The sequence below is a fragment of the Polyodon spathula genome, chromosome 17 (genome assembly GCF_017654505.1).
Source record: "Polyodon spathula isolate WHYD16114869_AA chromosome 17, ASM1765450v1, whole genome shotgun sequence".
Classification (NCBI taxonomy): Eukaryota; Metazoa; Chordata; class Actinopteri; order Acipenseriformes; family Polyodontidae; genus Polyodon; species Polyodon spathula.
The window spans coordinates 25,411,329-25,428,703 of record NC_054550.1 but is presented as its reverse complement, the minus strand read 5'-3'; the positions used below and the strand labels follow the sequence as shown (position 1 = coordinate 25,428,703).

Below are 17,375 nucleotides of genomic sequence, written 5' to 3'. Positions count from 1 at the left end.
AGCACAGCAAATAATAATTAGACACAACAATGCAGAATCCAAGGGAAGAGACAGTATTGGGTGTTAAACAGATAGCAAATAAAATATTAGTAAAATGCTCATGATATCAACCCTTTAAATAAGTCACTGATATTATTTTCACGCATTATGTATTTAAACAAAATAATTCAGTAAAACATGAATTACACAAGAAAATCAAATGAATGCTCCTGTGAAGGTGTAACTGTAAAAGTGGCTCTAGATTACTAGACTGTGTGGGGGGTGGGGGGACAGGACTATGCATACTACTACATGTGTGTTTCAGTTAATTTGACTGTGTCTGCTGACATGTATCTCTGTCTTTCAATTTCTCGATTTGTCTAAATGACACTGAAGCCCAGTGGGACAATAGTGCATTCATACAATACAATGACCGTGTTAAGGCCTGCAGTGTTGATGTTGTTTTGCATCCTCTTGTTGCCAGGCTCTTACTATTTAACTACCACCTATGGTGCCCTGGAGCACATTAAGAATTACGACAAGCTGGCAGTCACTCGGCAGCTCAGCCTGGAGATCCAGGATTCCATTCACCGCTGGGAGCGCCGCAGAACTCTGAACAAGGCCAGAGTCTCCAGGTCATCAGTGCAGGTATGTGCTGCACCATTTTTGTACTATCCCCACTTGTAAATGTAACAAGCAAGTGTGCAATGCTCTGAGTACTTTATGAATGTTTTATATATACTGCATGTGCTTTCCCTCATCTCCTGAACCTGTTTCTCTTGCAGGATTTTATCAACGTCTCATTCAATGAAGCAGGGTCCAACACAAAGACTCTGGGGGCCCGGCCAGACACCACGGCTGAGGACCTGTGTCGACAGTGTACTGAGAAATTCGAGGTCCTGGAGCCTGAGAGGTATGGGCTCTGTGTGCTGGTGGATGGGATATACCAACAACTGGGTCCACAGGAGCTCCCTCTCACAGTCAAGGCCACGTTCCACCACAGCGAGCCCAAGAAAGAGTATTATTTTGTATACAAGCCTGTGAGCTCTGAGGAGGGGAAAGACAGTGAACCACCACTCAAAACTGAGAGCTTGATTTGAGACATTCTGTGAAAGGAAGGTCTACTGTTTTTGGCCTTTGGTTGGTGTGAAAGAAAAGTTCTGGAGAAGTCTACAACAAAGTTGATCTTCAGAATGTCTTCAGATTGAAATAATCTTGTTGCATGTCTTTTATGAAGCTGGCCACAAGGTGGAGTTTACTGACTATCAATTGATAGTTGACTTGATGGACTACTGAAGTTGTGTTGTTCGGTGATTTGGCAAATAGATTTATATTTGGTTCACAGTGAGGTGAAAGGCATGTCTTTCAGCTGATGTTTACATTTATTTACAATGGATATTATATTTTGTCCAGGTAGGTCTTATAAACAGTACACATTACACCATTTTTTTCTTGGTTCTCCTTTGTGGACCTTTTAAAATCTCTGTTGAAGGATATTCATTTTTAACAATATTAAAGCCTAATTACTTTGCCAATTTTCAAGCACAGTGCTACAGAAAAATACAATCTTAGGATTTCAAAACACGAACTGTTAGACCTCAAAGCCGCTCATATGCATAGCCTCTTTTAATATTTTTGGTTAGTTCTGTATTTATCTTTTTGTACTGCCATTTTTGTATAACTGTATATGTGCAAGTATGTGTTCTGTCTTTTGGATAAGATGTAAAACTGAGGTCCAATTGTAAGTGACTCTGCAGCTGCAGTTGTTGATGCATAGTTCACCCCCTAATCTCTAGGTCGCTTTGGATAAAAGCATCTGCTAAATGACTATTTCATAATATTAATAGAGATCAAGGGTGTCCAATCACAATCCTGGAAGGCCATTCCATTTCAGGTTTAATAGGTAAAATTATGTTATGAACTACTTTAGGGTCTGGATGGAGGTTTAATTGGTTCCATTAAACAATTTAGAACAGGGTTAGAACAAAGACCAGGAGTGGAAGGTCAAACTTTGGCCACCCCTGATATAGATATCTTCCATTTTAAGCCAGATGTATTTGCATTTAATAACATGGTAGGCCTAAAGCTTTACAATATGAGCTGTTCACTTTCGCTTTGTTTAACATGATGGGAGTCCAAAGTTTTGAAGAATTTCAGCCTTACCATTGAATTTATTGTTGCCATGGACCTTTTTTTAAATTGACAATGAAGTTGTTTTTATACTTTTAATCAAATCTATATAGATATTTGTATTATCTTATTGGAATGTATTTTGTAAAAAAATAATAATAAAAATGAAAGGGTTATTTCTTTTCAATTTAAGTCTTCAAGGACCAGTGGCATTGTGTTATTTGGCTTCGATTATAGAAATATTAAAGATTAAAAATAAGATGTCAAGCAGTTTAAATAGAAACTTATGTACTGAAAATGGTCAGATAAGTATCACCAATCAAGGAGCAGAAACACACTGAAAGTAGAAAACTGCCAATGCTTTAAATATTATGTTTAAGGGAACAACAATTAAAACCAAAAATAACGATGCAAGTTTGGATTAGGGACAGGTTATTAGCATGGCCACTTGTCTTTATAATTGATGATTCCAACGGTAATGCACTACATGTACTTTAGAGCTACTGCATACCTTTTGGGGTTTATAGATCATTTGGGATTGTCTTCTTTTAAAAGTATTTTACTGTCCAAGGCCACAACCTGTTTGGATTCTGATAATCCTATACAGAATGTAATCACAACTGAATCCAGTAAGTAGATAAAGGTGGCATGTATCCCCATTACCACATCTTTTCATTCCCACTCCTATTTATTACTGTAGTGCTTTGAATGCCAGAATTACATTATATTGACTGGCTTGTTTTATTGATTGAAAACTAGAGGCAAACAGGCCCGTCAAATGCAGGGATGTCATGTGTTGTTTAACAATATCACTCAAGGAGCGGTGTTGCTGATAACAATCAGTGTTTGCATGTGTTTCTAGGGAACACACAAGGCCTTTGGCCATTTCACCAGCCTGGTGAATTATATTTGCTTTGTCAGCAGCTTCAATTAAAAAAATCAAACAGAATGACTTTCAAAAAAACAAAATAATTGGTCATTATTATTACACAATAATACAGCACACCCCATCCTCTGCCGTGAGCCTAAAGGCCAGTTTGTTTCCTCATTTATATTGAATTTAGAACACAGGAAGAAACAAAAACCTCTCTCTAATAGTTTTGTTTTATTGATTATAAACATTGGCTAGATCTGTTGCAGACTGGATCAGGCAGTTTTGTATTTAACAAGTCCTATATTTACTTTGAATATGGAAGTTACAAAGCTAGTCATTGCACTTCAGAAACGCAATCCTGGCATGCATTGTTTATACCATTATCTACTACGTGGATTGTTTGCAAGTTATTTTCCTTTATTACAGCCACAATTTAGACACTTCAAATTTGCAACTTTAAACAAAGTGGTATTCCATAAGCAAGGATGTATAATGATGTTGGAGACATCAGCACCTTTATAGTGGGCTCAAAGGAGGGGGCTGAAAAAAGGGGTTTACAAAGGTGAACAAACCTACAACAAAGGTGAATTTCTGGGCCATGGCTGGGGCTGAATAGCGCTTTGTAATTCTTCCCGCAGGTGTTAACACAGTTAACCTGTTTAACTGTACTTGGTGCCTTGTTACTTCTTCTGTGCTACCTGCTTATGCAGTACAAATACCCTTGTGCTGGGATACCGCCAACTGAAAATGACACACAGAAATGCACTGCACCTTTTTGTTTCAAAGCTTTTAAAAATAACGGGTTAAGATCATTAGTGTTTCTAGTCCCAATAGTAAGATGAACAAACTTTTTTTTTTTTTTTTTTTTTTTTTTTTTTTTTTTTTTTTTTTAAAACAAAAAAACAAAAAACCGAATTGGTGTAATTTTAATATACTGGTTAAAAACAAACTTATTCCTAGTCACAGTAGTGTGTTTTGTCACCATAAATGAAATCAAGAAAACATGATTATTTTTGTAAAACAAGATTAAAACAAACACAAACACTATATATATATACATTTTCTAATGCAAAATAGTGATTCATCAGTGCTTAGAGCCCTGTTTGTCTCTCAATGTGACTTCTTTTCAAGCCTGCTCCATCAATTGGTACAGATGAGGTTTAATTTGAAGCGAAGCACACCTTGTTCATTGCCTCCTGGATCCTGCAAGTGAAGGCCAAAGAGGAACATTAATCTGAGCTCAAAAAAGGAAGTGAAACTGTGTATCCTTGCACTGCCTTATTATCTATTTCAACCAACCCGACTATAATCTCTGATGATAGTACTATATAGCAATGCAATCATATTTTGTAGCACTTTAGAATAAGACTAGATTAAAACAAAGTTTTTAAGTCTTTTTATTGCTCACTGGTAATATGGTATAGGAATCTTACTTTCATCCTGTGGTGATGTGAACCCACTGTCCTGCATATACTACTTTAAACTGAGAACTTAAATTTAAACTCATGGGGTCAGAAGTTTAAGATTTCTGACTCGTGCCCCAAAGTATTCTGTTTTTTACTGTTTTGGCTCTGTGTTCCACCAAAGGCATAATGAACCTGCATGCAGTGGAAGCCAATACCTGTAAGACTGTACAAGTATCCAGTGCATTTTATACTAGATTTTGAACAAAATGAAATTAAAAGCAAAATGTTACCTGTCAACATTAAAACCTCCTTCACAAAGGTTCACAAGAGCATAGAGTTGTCTCAGAGCATATTCATACTAGGAAATAAGGGAAGAGAAAAAAAAATACTTAGTGACAAATAATCGGTGGATTTGTAAAACTGAGAAGCTGTGTTAAAAAACAATGTAAAAGCTTTTGGATGAAGCTTTTAAACTATGTCATAAGGCAACTTTATTTATGTAAATATTTCACATAAGAACAGTAAAAAATGAACAAGGGTTTTTCCCTTTAAATTGGACTTCTTGCTGAAGACAGTTTTGAATAATCTGGGAACCCCAGGGAGTAATGTTTATCATACCCATGCAGAAATACTGTAACATGTCACACAAAGAACAAAAAAAAAAAAACGCTAAAGCTTCCTGTCACATTCAGTGGAGCATATGGATCTGCATGACAGTTCCCTCTCTAAATTAATCTTTCACAAAGCAGGTAAACACTGCAGAGGAATGTGAGCCATTATAACCTCTTACAAATACAGTAGTGTGGGCTTCCTCTGCTGCCCTGGACAATGGAATCTGAGGATTTTGGGGATGCAAGGTGAAATAAATCCTGGAACTGACCGTGGGCGAATGCCAGTTGAAGCAGCGTGTTTTGTAGTGTTCCACAGCCGCTTGGTAGCAGTCATGCTGGGTGGTGAGCTCCAGTCTGTCAGCGAGAGCCTGCTCTGTCCTTTCCACTGATTCAGTCACCACGGATACAATCCTTCTCATGGTCTCCTTCAGCAGCTCTCTAACCTGAGAAACAAACCAGCAAACCATACTCAGATATGGAATCATAAGCAGGAATTTAAGCTTAATTCATAAAACCAGTTTTTATATGAGTGACTAATATTTTCTACTAATTAGTTTAAAATTCTCACATACTGTACAGTGTTACTACAAAGAATATTACGTCAAATTAATTCTGATTTTGTCCAAAACCTCTTTATTAGTGCAGAACTGCTCCCAGGTAATCCACCACACACTTGCAGACATTGCAAGAATTCTTTAAAAACACAGTTGACATATGAACCAACCAAAGCCATGAACTGGCTAGCCATCACCGACTCCCATGTGCAGCAATTATAGCCATGGGAATAATTGTGAGGGTTGGGTTGAAGGCTGGGTATGCATGATACAGTAATAAGGGGGTAGGAGCATTGCTCTCACTTTCAGATGGGAGTTGATCTCCTCCAAGTAGTGCTTGGCAGTGGAGATGTCATTGGTGGCCATCAGTTTCCTCTTGAGGATGGCGAGGGGGACATCAGGGCTGGGGACCAGGTCGGGGTCCTCGATGGGGGGGAGGCTGATGGGAGCGGCTGGCTTAGAGTTCTCATGCGAGTTACCCTGGAACTGCATCACCTTCATGTGGGCTAACGTCTGAAACCAAGAAGTATCCATTGAAAGTAAGGGATTGATAATGATATGTGTTTAAAAATAAATATATGATGATAAAGTGATTATTTTATATATAAAAAGAGCTTAGAGCAATGTTCTATGCAAAGTAAGATTTTCAATTAAATAAACCAGCTATGATTAGACACCAATAAAGTTTGTTCTGCCATTCTCCAAAAGTATTTCTTACCTTGTTTCCATACTGCATCACATGACTGGTATTGGTGTGGCTCTTCACAATCTTGAACTGTTGTATAATGGTTTCTTTAGTCAGATCCTCCTGGAAGACAACAGATCATATTTGTGACGCTGAGATCCTGTTCAATGTATTCTGTACCGATATACTGAATTTCATAGGTGTCATATAATTGATTGGTTCTGAGGTGGAATGGCAGGCGGTTGTGTAAAGTTTCTCTTTACCCACACTTGTATCGAATGACACAATTTGTTACAGATGGAGTGGAGTGGCAGAACTGTAAATAATACAGCAGGACAGGAAGGGGCACTCACAACATCAGAGTCTTCCATCCAGTTGACGCTGTACCAGTCTCCCAGGTAGGTGTCTCTCTTCTCGTCGTAGTAGCAGGCGTAGGAGGACTCGTGAGGGTTGGCAGCAGTGGTGGCGTACACTGGAGGGGGCAAACAAAGGGCAGCTGAGAACCTTGTGCAAATAACGGACTGCTAGCTGAAACTCAAATAGTGGACAACTTCATGGAAAAAGCTTTAGTAACTTCAAGATGCAATTAACCCTCATGTCATCAAAATCCTGATTTTCCATCAACATTTGTAATATCAGAAACAAAATACTAGACAAAAAGCCATTATACCCGTCAAAAATAAACAGACAAACATTTATTAACAATAAATGGCGAGGAGTTTCTGTAAACCTTTGCCCTTAATCTGTTACCTGGCTAGCTTGATTTCTACAGTGTGATTTTCTTAAGAGCTGGTCAACAATTTATGTAAAGCTTTAAATAGGATAGAAGCAGCCATTCTATCGCCAATGAACTAGGTTATAAAATGACTTGGGCATTACTTGCACATTGATTGGCTGCTCACATTCCAATGTCACATAATTATGAGTATAACCAATAGTTTCAATACAATCCTCATCTTCTCATGTGTTACTGATTTATATAAGACATTTAAAAGTGCAGCTCAATACAGAAGATAACCTGTACAGCCTTGTATAGCTGTATGGGAAATGTGCTGCCCTAAAACTGTAATTGAATCTATTCCCAGATGTAAGGGCCTGATATAAATAAGCCACCGGCCTTGAGGGTTTTGTGGAAGGAAGATCATTGAGGATAGATGGGAGTCAATACAATCTCAAGTCCACTCCTTCTCAGCTTGTGCCATATACAGGTTGATACAATTCAAAACTCAATCCCTCGCTTATCCCTTTCTTTTAACTTCATTTGTTTCCATTCCAGTATCTGTTTTTTGTTTTAGGTGGTTGGGTTTGACTACTTTCTGTTAAAACGTAAATGTTGTACTTTGGATACATTTTATGGCACAGAGACAAACATTCACACAATTGAGCTGTGAAAAAACAGGACTTTGACCTCCATTGCTTGTAAATTTTCGTTAATGACAATCCTGCTTGGTTTGACATTACAGCACATCAGCTGAAGTGCTTAGTCAAAAGCAGACCTCATGACAGTATACAATGTAATTTCTCTTGACAATTCTGCTGACGGTACAGGGATACGATTAGTGAAGGGAAGTGGTTCACAATGATTCAGCATGTCACAAGACATTCCCACACATAATGGGGCACGAGTATATAAAATTCATGCAGTTTATTGCAACACGATGTAGGGGACAAATTAACTCACCATTAATATTGCCTGGCAGGTGATTCATCATTGACCCAGACTCACAGGCCTCAATATAGAACACCATCTGTGGAAACAGTACATCAGGTAAATAATACAGATTTGCCATTATTGACCTTTACTTGCACTTGGGAGACTGGACCAGTTCCAGGAGTTCTAGTTCTCTACACATTAGCGCTATATGCAAAATGACCTTCCTTGTTTTCAGGCATTGCACATTCCACATAACATATAGCCGTAACTGAAAAGAACCACTTTCAGTCTTAAATTTACGTTTTTAGAACCAAAACAGAAATGAATATTGAAGGATTGTCCTAGCCAACTTTACCTTTTTGTATCTGTTGTTTTTGTACATATTTGTGATTGTCTTGTTAAGAGCCTTCACGTGAAGCTGGAAAAGCAAAATAATAGAAAAACAGTATAGATATAGAGCAGAATAAGAAAACATCATAACAGCATTTCCTGTATCACTGAACACATTGTGACCTACGACAGTCCCTTCTTTGTTATTTCCTTGCTAGAATCAAAGAATCAGCTATCTTACAACCAACTATGGGATCTGCTCCCAAAATCTTCACTGTTTATCATTTTGATTAGTTTGCAGAACTGTTTGAGAAGGTTAGAAGTTCATTCTACTTAACCAAAGCTCTGTTTCAACCAAGATAATGTTTTTACAGTTTTTAAAAAGTCTTTAAAGTGTGAATAGGGGCACATATTTTTTCATAAGTTGGCAGTCTCTTTTCTGATGGCTAAATGCAATAGAAATTAATAAAAGTATCTGCCTAGCATTTCGACTAGGTGACTTTATCATGTGTTTGGCCCCATTCAGAAAGCATTATCATGCCAGTAAATATAAAGAGCTTTAGTTACATTTTGTTTTTAATACAGCTCTATAAATGTTGTGAAAATATGAATGTTTTACTAGTTTAACTATTTCTACATAAACGTTGCATTCTGCAAGTCTGTGTTTTATTACATAAAGACATAAAAACATGCTTACTTCATCACTTGGGAAAGCCAGGAGGCCTGGGGCTCCATGGTCGGTGAAGTAAACAAACACATGATCATTTGGACCGCTTCCAAGACAAAAGACAAAGCAATGAGTCCACAGGTAATCAGACAGGTTTGTTAGCCTAGTACTCACATGATCATAGAATGCACATGACCAGACAAGACTTCCTTCAACTCATTCCTTTGTATGGCCTACTCCCATGACAGCACAATTGTTTCTTTTTTCTTTTTTTAATTTTACCAAATTATCCAATCAGCACTGTGCAACCACCAATGTGCAGCCACATTTTTGCATATCCTGAATTAACGTACAAAATACAGTGAAGCACTGTTCTCAGCACAAGAAAACATAGGGAGGGGGCAGCAATGGTGTTAATGGAGCATAGCAAGTAAGAAACTTGATTTAAAAGCACTGGTTAGAACTCCTTTAATTACCTCTTAAGCACCTTCCCAGATCCAATGCCCTGTACTGCCTCTGCATCCCCTTCCAGTACCGCTAGGAAATTCTTTGGGGTTACATCCTTCAAAGCAAAAGAACACAGCAAAATTGCTTTAAACTTTAGGTGGAAGTAATTGAGAGAAAACAAAAAAAAAAAGATTATAAATAGATTGTGCCTTGAAATGATAAATAATTCAGTCCTCTCACGAAATTCCTTTACAGGTGTTTTATTAATAACCCCATAGTTGCAGACCATAATTACAATTGGGTTAATATGAAGAAATAAATAATTGTGGTAGCTTTTGTGTTATCTGCTTTTATTATCCTAATTAGAAACTGTTTTGATCTCCTATTTTGTAGTTAGAAGAAGCTTTTCATATGGTCTGCTGTGTGTTGCTCAACCAATGAGATACCCAACTAAAACAACAACAGACAGTCAATGGCTAGTAATACTGTACATTTCATTGAAACACAGCAAAGTACATGGGCATGTAAAATTGGTAACTGGCACTGGTGTATGGTTTATCCCACACCATACAGTTAAATGAAACAATAATTTAAAACAAAAAGAGAAACAGACTCTGTGAGTATATATTAGAGAGAAGGAGGTTCATATGATTTACTGAGTTTTCCTTTCTAGCTTTGTTTGTTCTAGTTTGGTTGGAATCCCATTGTTCACTCCAGGGGTCTCTTGTTGAGTTTATTTAATTATAGTTGTCATTGTCATTATTTAGAATGTTCTAGTGGGAAGATTTGAAATGAATGTAGTTTCCTGCAACATGCTTTGTTTTTTGGCAAACTCACCTCCCCAGTGTAGTCCTTAACAACTCCTTGGTAGACATCGGTACCATTTGGCCTGTTAATGACAATTCCTTTTGTTGGATTTCTGAAAGTAAAAAACAAAATCATTTGAAAGGTACAAACCTTCACAGTTGTATGACGCTTTTATACAGCTGTCTTTCTAATACAAGGTTGACTGTATTTGTAAACTGGTGTCCAATTCAATTAACTGACAGCTGGGAAACAGCACTTTAGGAACACATACATATAGCACAGTCTCTTAACTATGGCTCCTGACAACAACACTATAGGAAATGGGCCTAGCTACAGAACAGGCGGCACAAAACTCAAATACGCTTTACTACAGACTAACCATGTTTTATTGAAATGATACAGAAATTAACCTGAGTCATGAACAATGACCACCAATTACCATAAGGCAGTACATACCAGAGGTCTCCCATCTGGTCATACAGTGTGTGTGTGTGTTATATAGTGTATGATTAATATATAATAGTCTATAGTATATAAGAGTATAATAATATATATATATATATGATATATATATATATATATATAATATATATCTGTTATGGTCTCTTACCCCTCACCTTTCATTGGAAAGAAATTTTTTAAAAAATCCCCCCCTAAACCCCCCCCCACCCCCCCCCCCCCCCCCCCCAATCTTGAAGTCAAAATACCCAGTCAGATGATTGTAACATACAGAAAAAGAGACACACAGTGAGACTGGTTGTTGGCAGATTATGAAAAGGGAAGCAAGACTCACCAGAGCGTTGCCCAACACTTTACTGTAATCAAATTCACAAAGTTCATTTCCTACGTGCTTTCTGAAGGCAGGATGTGATTTTTTTTTAAACTATACATTGAAACCATACGATGCTAACTCCCAGCCGTGACTGCATTAACTTATTTTAGCAGATCTGAGGTCATCTTTCAATGATTTAAATACAGCAACGGCGATCTATACATTTTCTCCAAAATAATTTGATTATATATCAACTCAGGTTTACAGTACAAACAGCTTCAGTATACTTTGAGATTACGAAGCATTCAATAACCTGCACCAAAGAATGTCTGTAGCAAATTTCACCACAATATGACAAGCAAGAGAAACACTCTTCAGCAGAGTAGAATGTGTGTTATTTATTTTAGACATCCTTTATGCATGGATTTCCTTTACATGAGATATTTTGATAGTCTTTTATAAATTCTATAGGAATAAAAATACACATGACCACTTTGCCTCTTAATACATTCACAAAACTGTTTTAAGGGCTGTTTTGTTAATGACATCAAGCCAAAGTGAAATGTTTATAAACTGCTTAAAATAGTCCTTTCAACTTTGTGAAAACAGCCCTATTCGAACAAAGCGGAGTGTCAAACTAACAAGTACTTACTCTTCACTCTGCGCGAGGTCATCATACATCATCACGACAATCTGCTCGTCAGGAATTCCATTTTTATGGACTATCTGGTATGCGTGACATGCATCTGCCTACGACAACAAAACAAGGAAGCCGATATGAAAACAAGTGACAAGATTCACTGTCCGTTTTCATACTAGGAACAGAACACTTGCAATTTCGTATTAGTTTTGTGAATGCTAATCAAACAGGTTTAAGAGTCTCCCCTTTGTCGGGGGTCCAGAGATAGAACAGGTCTTTTGTCTTAAATTCAATACCCTAATAACTTGGTGTATGCCCTTCGTAAGTATTTTTAGTATAATATCAAAGACTAGTAAGCCACTCAACACTATTACAGGGAGAACAACACAAATATATCGGCTGTCTGGTATATGCTAACAGGCTTCCCATGAACATTATAAATGGCAAGTCATTCAATATGCTCTAACAAGATAAGCAATTCTGAAAAAGGGAGTGAATTTAAATGCATAGGTTAATCTTATCTTTATGTAATATGAGAAAGCATTGGCCAACCAAGTTTCCAGCCCAATGCTACAGGGCTGTACATAAAGACACATCACACAGCCAGTTTAAATTCCAGAACTTTTTTTTTTTATTTATTTTTTTTTTTTTTTGTCAAAACCAACCATGGGCAATTAGGCCTTATGGGTTCCCATCTTTTCCAATTATATGCACCAGACGGTTTAAACCATTTTTAAAGAACATTTCCAAATCCATGCACTGTGACCTGGGAATGTATTAAGAGTGTGCATCAATGCAGTCACTCATAACTGATGCTAAATGAAATCCGGAGGCCGTAGTTCACACCTGATGCCTGTAGTTGTACCAGCCGTTAGAACCGGCAACAATGACTACCCAGTTTTTGCCTTTCTCTGTGTCTTCCAAAGGAATGGCACTCACTGCCAGGGCCAAGCCTAGCAAGGCTACCGTCTTCACAAACATGCTGCTGTCACTTCTGAAACACAAGCCAGACAACATGGGACACGTTCATCTCTCATTACAAAACAAACGTCACAAAAGCAAGTTAAGAATGAAATAATGCACCCCAAAAATCTGTATGTTTGTAACTTAATATTGTAGAGGTGCAACAGACCAAAGAATTGAATGCAACTATATACACTGTATGAGCATTGTACTTAATCTTCTTTTCAAATACACAAATTCAAAAGCTGGGAGTAATGCTACCTAGTAAACTATAGTAAATCATTTTACTTGGCAGGACTAAACAGTAAGGGTTATTGGAGTATTAGTCACATGTAAACTGTTTTAAATATGTCATTTAGACTTATTAATTGTACTTTATAACGTAAATTTCTACATTTCTGTATTTCAATAATTATATTAGAACTTGCTACTTGGAAAGGGGTCACAGCATTCTTCATATGGATGAATTAATATTATTTGTATTATTGAATTTTGAATTTCACTTTCCACAAAGCGTTTTGTTGGTGTTTATAAATAGTTATTCCATTTTGTATATTTATATACACAAAAAACAAATCACGTGATAGGACCACATATCTTACCTTTGACATAGTCTGATATTTAGCTCTGCGCCTAGATGTGATTGTAGGTCTTGTTTTAGAATTAATAACCTGTGCATAGCTTCTCTTATGAAAGTGCACCACTGTAAATGTACACAGTACACAGCCTACGGTTTTACATACTTTTCAATGCAGTTACTTTTACAACGGTTGCTTTACAAAAAGCGTCAGAGCACTTCTTTCTAAATTGTTGCTGCTTCAACAAATACAGTATTTATACATACCACTTCCATGTTATAACACTATGCAAGTTACAGTATTTCAGTAGCTAAAAAAAACTGTATTTGAACACACTGTATAAATGATATGCATTGATTTTCATTCACTGTATAAGGAAATGTGGCCACCACAAAAAAAAAAAAAAAAAAAAAGTAACACTGCTTTGTAATTTGATATTGCTTGGAAAGTTTTCTCAACTACACTTCTCCATAAAACCTTTGTTGAAGAACATTTTTTTACGAAAATATTAGTTATCCACTCTACATCTTCATAAACGTCTTGCAGATGAAGTAATTTGGCTACACAGCGTTTTTCGACAGAAACAATAAGGAATAAGCATAACACCCACAGTGAATAAAACAATATTGATAGAATGCATCCAGACTTTCAGATGCATTTAAAAACCTACAGTGACGTCTAAGCTACTTGCCAATTTAAAATAGTGTTACTTTGTCACAGATTCCTAATTAAATTAAACTGAAAATAAAAACAGGTTTAAATCCTTAGTTTTCAATGCGCCTGAGAGTCTTGTGATATCTGGCCTTCAAACGTCGGATACTACAAAACCAGTTCAAATAATAAAGCTTTACAAACATTGTGCGAGAGAGTGAGAGAGGAGACTTAATGTTTTTACTGAGGCCGATTGAGAATAGCAACGCTTGATGCTTTCAAGCGATCTTAATTGTTTTCAATACATCCCATTTTGACGCGTTTCGAACTCAAATGTCTCCAAATTTCTTTAAATAAGATCGCTTACCTGATCTCCACCAAACTGCTAGAGTTGTATGTGGACCTTTGTGTTTTTGTGTACTGTACGTCACGACAGCCGAAGAGAGGGCTGTCACTAGTGCAGTTCAACCAATTATCCGCCAGCAGGGGGAATGGCCTTTTGCAGTCATGCTACGGTAGCTTACTGCACAGTATATTTATTACTGTATTACCACTTTGTGGTAATTTTCTGTTGCTTGTCTATGCTTTACTGCTAGGTATTCACTTACAACAGATTATGATCAAGTACAAAGAAATAAAAAAACGAATCAAAATACAACTTCTTCAGAGGACGATTTGTGGTTGAGGTGAAGAATAGCAGTAATGAGTTTCGGTCTTGTCTTTTCTGCCTCTGCACCTGTGAAGCAACATCAAGGGAAAGACCCTCCAGCGCTACTTCCCAAAACAAAAAAACCCAGCATTCACTGCTTCCCTTCTTCATTCGAGGGATAAATGAAGCCAGAAAGTACGATAATTAAAACATCGGGGTATAACAGAGTTGTAGGATGTCATGCTACTGAATATATGTTATACTGTTACAGGCATAATCATAGTTTCATAAAGTAATTCCCTATGTAACTTTCCAGTTCATTTAACTTCTGTAATAACTGGTTACTATCTTATCATAATGAAATCACTGTGACTGTATAATTACGCATATTGTTGCTTATTCCCAAAGAAGCCAGCGCTTTGTGTGCAAGATCATGTTCTGAAACAGTTACAGCACTTTTTCAATTATTGGTTATTATACAGACTAATTAAATCATTGCTACTGGGTCACATTATTTTAAGGGGCATTTCTTAATTTATTAACTGTTAACAAGCAGTTTACTTTCACATTATTTTTATGTTAATAGTAAATACATATTAACCAATTTATAAACAAATAAAAAGGTATAATAAATCGACACTATTCCATATTGCCTAAGTGTTGTACTGTTTTGAATCCAATTTCAGTCACTGTTTTTGTCCTGTAACACTGGGTAAAACCTATACTGAAAAAGAGGAATTTAATCTCATCTACAAATGTGTTTTAAATTAATTTTTAATCTTCCTTCCTTTAAGTATTCTGCTTTCGATTGAACTTAATGAGCTAAAACAACATCGCATACGTTTGGGCTATAAAATATCATATGCTTGTTTGAGGATAGTTATTTTACTATGATTAGGCCATTTATACTCACTGTACAAAATTGTGTAGTTTATTTTAATAATTTCGCTATAATACTTATTCCCTTACTACAGTGAGTATTTTTTTTTTTAGTAAACTTAAAGTTACTAGTTAATTTTCCAAGTGTATAGTACACTGTAGTATACTGCCTATATAGAAACACACCTGTATGCGGTTTTTAAGGTGGTACAATAAGTTGTTCCTCTCTCCCTTGTTACACTTCTGTGACCTTGTGTATTACCAGGCATACTGGCTTACATATTTTTTTTTATTGAACCTGGCCATTTAAAGTGTAGCTTCAGCAGGAGCTGCTGTGGTTAAAGAAAGACACTGTTTTTTTTTTATTATTATTATTTTGTGTGTGCGTGTTGCTTGTCCTGTGATAGTCTTGTGATCTATCAGATCAAGTGCTCCTGCAGTTGCTGTCATATAAAAAATAGACCTGAGCTAAGGCATTGAATTGTTTAATATACAGTACACATTTTGTTTTTCTGTTTATATACGGTAGATCTAAACAAGTAGTAGGATCTAAAACACTGGGAACATTTTAAAAAAATAGCTTCTATAAAGACACTTCGACTGATCTAGCCTGTGTTACAAATATCTATGGCAGGCAACTTAATATTCGAGAACAGTTATTGCAATAAAAGCCATCAATATTTCTCCAAGCATAGATAAGGGATCAGTAAATATGTGCTAATATTGCATCTTGATGTAATTAAACAGTACTACCCAGACCTTTTCAAAAGTTTACTGCAATAAACCAAAAGTGTACGAAAGTATAGACTAATGTCAAACAAAACCAGCAAAGCATTGGCAAGCAATGGTAAGAACAGAGATGTGCTGTATGTCAAGCAGAGTATACTGCACATCTTTCATACTGAAACATTAAAGGGTGTGCGTTGTTTTTGGTACTACCCCTAGCAGCTATAAGCAGTGCAAATCTATTCCTATGAAGTTTATGGAAAGAGGTTAGGAAACTTCACTTAATCTGCCCTTTATATAAAACTCAATCCAGTATGGTGTCTAAAAATTAGTAAAGAAATAATACATTAATACAGAAAATTAATAATAACACCTTAACTTAGTTCAAAGGAGCGACTGGTTTGATTAAGGAATCAGAAAATAGTAAAACAGAGACTCCTAAAGACCAATAAAAACATTTCAACTATTGTAGGATCAAAAAACACCTGAAGAGTACACAGGGTGGGCAAGTGCTGTAAATAAAACTTGCTTGTATAACCTGGAGCAATTTAGACCCAGGGTGATGGGAGTAATAAACATAAACGCAATTAACATAGTCAGTTAAAGCCATATCTTTACTTTACATAGTGTGTGTGTGTGTGTGTATATATATATATATATATATATATATATATATATATATATATATATATATATATATATATATATTTGAGGAACAAGCAGTGGCGTGGTTTAGTCACGCTTTCCATGGGATTACTCATTGTACAAAGAAATCACATGCCTTTGCTTGTGTCACAATTGTAGTTTAATTTCAATGCAGAGAAAGTTGTCCAACAAACTCATTGAATAACATCATACAATGACATAGAATACAATTCCCTCAATATTTTTAAGTCCAATTGTTTATTGTAATGCAATTTACTGCTAACAAGATTTACAAATTATCTGTATACAGTTTATTAGATTAATATGTGTATATCTTTCCCTTCATAGCACAGTTATTTAGTTTATATCAAGTTATATACTCCTGTATACACACACACACACACACACACACACACACACAGAGAGAGACACACACACAGTGATTTTCAAAAGTATTTATCCCCCTGCAAAGTTTTCACATTTTTCATGTAGAAACTACACAAACTACTCCACACTGATAAAGTTAAAAAATGCATCTGTAAGTCTGGATGTATATAGAATGCATCTGAAAGTCTGGATGCATATAGAATATAAATAAGTAATATTTACAGAGAAAAACAGATTAATCTTAGTTGCATAAGTATTCAACCCCTTTGCTACTGCAGCCCCTTAGCTCAAAAATGATCTGTTTGAAAGGTCACAAAATTAGTGAAATGGTTTCAGCCTGT

The 17,375-nt window shown here is 36.3% G+C and overlaps 2 protein-coding genes across 2 annotated transcripts in view; one reads left to right on the top strand and one right to left on the bottom strand.

Annotated features, from left to right (window-relative positions):
- Positions 1-3,859, top strand: part of LOC121329672 (ras and Rab interactor 3-like) — a 31,528-nt gene extending 27,669 nt beyond the window's left edge. Inside the window, exons 10-11 of the mRNA XM_041275380.1 lie at positions 464-627; positions 765-3,859. Coding sequence (XP_041131314.1) covers positions 464-627; positions 765-1,079 — 479 coding nt within the window. The 3' untranslated portion in view covers positions 1,080-3,859. The remainder of the gene's footprint in view (positions 1-463; positions 628-764) is intronic.
- Positions 3,200-14,214, bottom strand: LOC121329570 (legumain-like). The gene is made up of 14 exons (XM_041275214.1): positions 14,116-14,214; positions 12,403-12,550; positions 11,569-11,666; positions 10,175-10,256; positions 9,367-9,452; positions 8,921-8,996; positions 8,249-8,311; positions 7,921-7,987; positions 6,593-6,711; positions 6,273-6,362; positions 5,858-6,067; positions 5,270-5,443; positions 4,680-4,747; positions 3,200-4,186 (listed from the first exon to the last, which is right to left on the bottom strand). Exons 2-14 carry the CDS (start codon positions 12,535-12,537, stop codon positions 4,144-4,146), a joined length of 1,311 nt encoding a protein of 436 aa, XP_041131148.1. The 5' UTR covers positions 12,538-12,550; positions 14,116-14,214; the 3' UTR covers positions 3,200-4,143.
- Positions 14,215-17,375: the final 3,161 nt, after the last annotated feature.